General features: G+C 40.0%; 1 protein-coding gene across 1 annotated transcript; it reads left to right on the top strand.

The window, feature by feature from the left end:
* Positions 1–209: 209 nt before the first annotated feature.
* On the top strand, positions 210–6,184 carry LOC104157202 (butyrophilin subfamily 3 member A2-like; the record flags this gene model as incomplete). Its single annotated transcript, XM_009710380.1, has 5 exons — positions 210–276; positions 1,533–1,883; positions 3,118–3,402; positions 5,013–5,039; positions 6,158–6,184. Coding segments are annotated over exons 1-5 (757 nt in total), but the record flags the coding sequence as incomplete, so codon positions are not given.
* Positions 6,185–6,848: the final 664 nt, after the last annotated feature.

The following is a 6,848-nucleotide window of genomic DNA, read 5'->3' as shown; positions in this document are numbered from 1 at the left end:
GCATTGGCATCTGGTGGTATTTTAGATGCTGTAGGGTTTTCTTCTTGCTTCTTGATGTTCGAAACTAGAACAGACCTACCACGTAGCCTGTGTCACATTTGCCAATCCTGTGCCTAGACTGCCTCTGGGTATCAAAGATGGATGTTCAAGGAACTCTATCCTATGTGATGGAGAGACTCACTGGTGCTGTAGAATGAACAGAACAAACTATGGGCCAGATCTCCATTGACTATAGTAGGGATATAGTCAAGTCAATGACTGAACTGGAAACGGCAGGTCAGTGGCAAGTCTACCTCTCCGTTTATTCAAAGATAGAAGATTTACTTTTAGTCCTCTTGATGATCAGGAAGCCCGAACATTTGGGTTTAGGTTCTCAGTTCTGGACATGAATCCTGCTCTCTGTGAGTTATTCAGGTGCCTAACCAAAGACCCCTGGTGCCATTGTAAATGCTCTAGTGTACCTGAGATTTCCTGTTAAATGGAGCTGGCAGATGTGGCAGAAGATCAGTATAGACTGGAGCCCTTGGGGCTTGATCAGATGCAATCCTGTACAGCATATGAAGTGACATTATATATAATATTAAATATCTCCTCAGTGTTTCATGGTAGATTTTGCTGTGCTACGATGTCTTTGCAATTCCATGTTGGTTGCTATTTATTTTGTTCTTTCCAAGAGCCTTCTTTCCATTCCAGTATCCTCCTTGGAACTGAAATGAGAATGACTGCCATAAAATGTCATGGTTTTCCTTTTTAGTCCCTTTCAAAGATAGATATCGTGGGTGTGATTCATCTCACGTATCTTTAGAAATCTGAAAGCTGCACATCTGACTTCCATATAGTAACCCTAGACTTCACCATTCCAAGAAAAGGTCTGGAAGACAGAATCATTGGCCTTTTAAGAAAGGCTGATCTCTGAAGCTGCCTGTTTCTCCCCATTCAGCGCAAAGGGAACCTAGGATGTCTAGCTCAGATGTAGATGACCAAATCATTGTATATGTGATTCAGGTGCCAACACTTAAATGTCTAGTGTTCTTCTAGGCACTGCTGTATTCTGGTATACTCTCCAGCTGCTCCTTCACATAAATGCGGATCTGCTGCAGGTTGTATGCCACATCTACCAGCACCATAGGGATGTCTTGTATACCCTACGACATTTCAAATGATACTAGGTACCAATGCCTGGGCTATTGAATCTCACCCTTACTTTTTTGTTAGATAGATCCTGCATCCTTGATTTGACCTTTTAAAGACTTCTCAGTGTTCACCCATTTTCCATGATTTCTCAATAGCCATTACTTAATGGCCACAAAATTGCTTAAGTTAGTGTTCAGAGTACTGAAGGCTAAACTCCATGAGCCTCACATAATGCGAACATTCCTCATCTAAATAATCTGCCATGTTACTTTATTAGGGTTTTTTTCTGAATTCCTCTCCTATTGACAGTGATATTGGTTTTGTTGGTGGTCTGAAGTAATGTCACAAAAAATGTGATGTGGACAAACACAAACTTCTGCCATTTTATCTTTATACAGGTCAATATATTAGCTCTCCTCCTAAGAGTTCCATCATTGGAGTCATTGGAGAGAGGGTCATTCTGCCCTGCCACGTGGTAGCAGATAACGTTCCTGAGGTATTCTCTGTCCAGTGGGTATTTCATGAACACTCTCAAAAAATAACTGTGAGCAGATATGATGGAAAGAATAGAAAGGAGAAACAAGATGAGAGATATCAAGGCAGAACAGAATTCTTCCACAGTGAATTTAGAGCTGGCAACATGTCTCTGCACTTGAAGAATGTCAGGAGCTCTGACAAAGGATCATACACTTGTGTGGTCTCTTTCAATGACACGTACCATGATGTGTTGATTGAACTGCAAGTGGCAGGTCAGTAGCAATTCTCTCTCTTTTTATTCAAAGATGGAGCTGAACAGAAATGTGTATATCCGTCACTGACTGGGGGAATTATAATATAGTTTTAATATAATTTGATATATAAACTGTCTTCATGGAGGGATGTGTTTGATTTGAGTCAGCTTTCTCTAAATTAATGGCTATATCTGATATTTGAGGTAAGTTTTAGTTCTAGTTTGAGGTGCCTGTATTTAGGCAGCCAAACACATGCAGCTGCATATGAACTGAGAGTACAATCTCCCTTCATACTCAATGAAAGCCCAGTCAGAAAGTTCAGGGAACCCTGCAATTATTCAGCTGATCAATGTAAAGTTTAATTCAGATTTCTACTTTGCAATCAACCATTACTGAGCTGGTTGCCCAGAGTTTCTCTGTGGTCAGCATCATCAGTTGGTCTCATCCCAATACCTCACTGCTTACCTTGCTCCTTGCCCACAGCAGGAGAACAAAGCAGTGGGTAGGCCTTCATTGCTCCTATTCTATTTCCATATATTAATAGATACCATCTCCATGGGTGACTTCAGTTAACGAGGCTGGCTTGGAAGTGGACATGTGTTCCTCCATGCTTTCCCTGCTACACAGGAACCAATTTCCACTAGATAGGTATTGTGCCGCCTCATATTGCAGCCAGATTCTTCTGAAGATGTGTTCTTAGCTTTAAAACTCCACACGAAGGAAAGGTTTAACATCTAACAGTGTAATTTAGTCTTCTGAGTTCCTGAATATAAACAATACCTTTTTTTTTTAACTGTAGACTGGATCTGTACCACATCAGTCATGGTTTGACTTGGAAAGATTAGCCTGAGACACTAATACATTCTGTTTTCATGGACAGAGTGCACTAGTTGTTCATAGGCTTCCTGTAATCCATTAATCATCACAACTATATAGATGTATTTTCTTTTTTTATAAAATTTTGGGAAATTCCATTGGCATCTTCATTCCAGAATAGCCATCCCCAGCTAGCTCTGTTTACTGTAATCTCCATTTAATTGTTCCTTATTCTCAATCTGATAGACTCTGAATTGCTGGCCATTAAGAAACTTCGGGGCCCCAGTCTCTGTCACAGCTTAACTTCAGAAAAGTCTTTCTGTGTACTTCTATACAAACATATATAAAAAAAAACACGTGTTGAATTCAAGATAAACCAGACAATTTCCTCTTCTCAGTACTGGTTGAAATGAAGAATACGTATGCTCTTTCTTAGCTATAGGTAGTGTGCCTTCCATTTCCCTGAGAAGTCACATGAAGCAGGGCATTGGCCTCACCTGCCATGCAGCTGGTTGGTTTCCTAAACCTGAGGTGATTTGGCTGGATGGCCAAGGACAGATGAGGAAGGAAATATCAACCACAAAGATGACAAAGATGCCTGCAGGCCTATACAGTGTTGTAACTTCCATGAACCTAACACTGGGCTCTGACATGGAAGTCTCCTGCAGAATAGTCAACCATCTGCTAAATACAACAAAGGAGTCCCGAGTCTTGATCTCAGGTGAGTGAGCTCTGTAGTCACCTGCTGGTAAGATTCAAAAGACAGACTGTCTTAATGGCATGGGTCCAATTTTTATGTCATGAGCTGCTCTGAAGATGTATTCCCAGATTGGTGTTGGAAAAAAGTTCATGAGAGCTGCAGTCTTCTTCCACCTTTATTTCTAGTGGACCGTACAGCCTTCCAGAGCACACAGTAAATCAGTTTTCCCTCTTAAAAAGAGGTCAAGCAGTATCACGAATTGAGATTTGGTGGGATCCCTTCTACAAGTCTAAGGCAGTCAACATTTCACAAATATTTTTAGTCTATGTTTTTATCTCCCCTCATTTTAATATGTGCATTACTGTGTATTGTGGTGTGGATAATGTCGTACCTCCCCATACTCTGTAGAACTTTACATATTTCTCTTTGTCAGGTATATAGACAAGCATCAGATAGTCTGAAGCAGGACTTATAGGGCTGGACCCCAAAAAGAACTTCAGCAACACAAAGCCAATGTGTAGGTCTGGAATGGGAACTAGAGTGCAGTGTGAAACTCTTGAAGAGTGTGTGAGGGAAGTCCCTTTCAGGATGGCATCAAGAAACTCCAGAACATTGAGCTCAGATTTACCTGGAAAGAGAAAATAGAAAACAGCCAACATGGGGAATGTCTTAAATTTTATTCTCCTTCTTGGGTTACGCACTGTACTCAGCAGGATGAATCAGATATTCATTGAAACAAATTAAATGAGTGAACATATCTCTCTTGTTCAGTGGTGGTGGATTCTTCCTTCATTCCATCACCTGCTCAGTTTAGTATGAAATGAAATGCATCCATGAAAAAAAACTGAGAACCAGTACTGCTGCCTTTCTGATGACTCACAAACTCTGGAAAGTTGTCTGCCTATTTCAGACATCTCTTTCATAGTTCTCAGTCTAACACCCAGAGAAAGAGTCTCCCTGGATTCGTCCTGCTGGGGAAGGCTAGATCTCTTTTTCAACAACATTTCTAGGAAACTTCAAGTAAAATACAAATTCACTATCTCCTCAGATGTGTGAGTTAGCATCTACCATTATAATTGTCTTTATGTTTTAATCATTAATAGAATATAATGCCTTTTGGTCATTTTACAGATATTTTCTTTCCCTCCATTTCAAAATGGCTGATTATCTTCCTGGTAATTTTATGTCTTAGCATGACCTTAATTATCACTGTATCTTCTAAGCTGAGAAGTAAGTATTTCTTTGTATATTATCCTAGTCAACATAAGGAAATATCACAACAGTTCATATTGGAATCCGTGACAGTCACAAAAGCTCACAAGCAAAATCACCAGTGATTGTTTAATGATGAAATTCAGGAAATGTAACAAAAAAGGGGTGGGAAAGTACATGGGCTGAACAAGGAGGAATGCAAATTGCATGCCCTTACCTCAGACAGCTTTAGGTCTGACAAGAGGAGCTCTGTGAGCCAAACTCTGTGCGTGGTTCCCTTTCTATTAATCGTTGGGGAGATCACTCCAGAGTGTTGTCAATGACAGTAGAGCCTAAATGACAAATCAGAGAGTTGATTTCTGTCAGTATTACTCTACAAAAACATGCAAAAAAGGGTTTTTTTCTCTTTTTTTCACCAGGTAACCACAAGAAAACACTTAGCTCAGGTAAGTAATGAGGAAGATGAATATGAAGATTATGACAATTTGTAAGTTAGAAGGTTTATTTATATTAAATTACAGAAGTAAATAACAGTTCTAGTTACACCCAAATGTTTTGTAGTTTTTAATTTTATTTTTGCACTGCACAAAGTTCCTATATGAGTTGTTTTCATTTCTGCTTTATAAAGAGTTTCCTTCTTTCATAAAGCTCTAGTCATTACTATATGCTGACTGACATACTCTACAATGCCATACATATTCCAGCTTTGCAATTGTTCAAGAGTTAATTAATTGATCAGAAGCATTCCTCACATTCTTTAGAAAAGGAAGAACTGAATGAACTAACCAAACACTCAAGAGCAATTCAAGGATCCAAGCCAAGGCCATCTTAAGACTCTGAAAGCAACTTACTCTTTGAATACATCTGTTTGGTACTTACCACCTATGTCTGCACTTGAAAATAAAACGGACCAATTGGCATAGAATCATAGAATGGTTTGGATTGGAAGGGACCTTCAAAGATCATATGGTCCAACACCATCTCCATGGGCTGGGGAGGCATGGCATAGCCCATGTGGATTGTGTTGAACTTTCCTGCTCATCGGGACAGAGCATTCACAGTCAAACCATCTATTGGCAATGGCCCTCAGCTCATGTTATCACCTAGATGATACCTGCTTATTGTTTGGGAGAGTACTGATTGACCATTGCCATAACCATAGCAGGGACAAATGAATTGCTTCAATAATTTTATACCTTGAGGCACATCTGGTTCTGTTCCCTGACCTGGTTTGGCAGTTGAGTATACACACGTCCATGGGGCCAGAAGGGATTTATTCCTGGTCTCTGAACCTCAGTTAGGCTGTCGTTGGGACAAGACTTGCCTAGGAAGGACTGGGTGTCTCAGAATGCTACCTCCTTTTTTGTGAACTCCAGTAGAAATGAGACATGTCTTGGTATTAAAAATAAGAATTCTTTGAACTAACAAGAATCCTTGGGAAGTTTATTAGGTTAAATTAAGTCAAGATTTTAACCCCTCTTATTTCTGTTTGTACATGAAGAATACTGTTGTATGACAAGGGAAGTTTATTACTTGATTGTGAATAATTTTCTTTGTTTTACAGTAAAAATGAAGATGGAAATGGAAGAAGGTAAAAGTCCTTTGCATTTGAAATGATGCTAAGATGTCCAGAGATCTCAAAGGCATAAATTCAGGGAAACAATATTCAAATGCTGATTATCAATAGAGTAATTGCAGGAGTGGCAGCCTTTTTCAATATGAGGGCATCAGTGACAATCACACATCATATTGCACAGGAGGTCTATTCTCTAGTGAAGACTGCAAATGTTTACAAGGAAGTAACATGGGCTGGCAGTGACCTTTTTGAAAATTCAAACCAAGGCCCTGCTGTTGGACGGAAAGCTCTTAGCAAGCTTGTAGCCCTCCTTCTCTTCCTGGTGACCACTCTTCTGCCTTTTTCAAGCCTATTTAGACCTACCATTAGTCAGATGAGTGGCCCTGTAAACCCTGTGAACTTCATTCATGGAGCTCTACCGGGAACTTGGATGCCTATGGCTCAAGCCACTTTAGTACGCACAAGTGCCTTGGAGCATTTGTGATGTCCTTGGTCATCCTACTTATCTCCTAGTTGCCATGCTGGAAGGAAGCAGGTACCTCATTGATCTTTGATTGTATTTGACAGATACGATTTGAACTAACAGAGCTTCTATAGGAGACCAGAGATCTTTTAGAGAGATACCTACATGGCATTTGGGGTACCCTAGGGCATCTCAAATGGACTAGGTGCCTATGCA

The sequence above is a fragment of the Cariama cristata genome, unplaced genomic scaffold (assembly GCF_000690535.1).
Source record: "Cariama cristata isolate BGI_N322 unplaced genomic scaffold, ASM69053v1 scaffold20081, whole genome shotgun sequence".
NCBI lineage: Eukaryota > Metazoa > Chordata > Aves > Cariamiformes > Cariamidae > Cariama > Cariama cristata.
The sequence above is the reverse complement of the archived record's forward strand: the minus strand, read 5'-3'. Positions and strand labels throughout refer to the sequence as shown.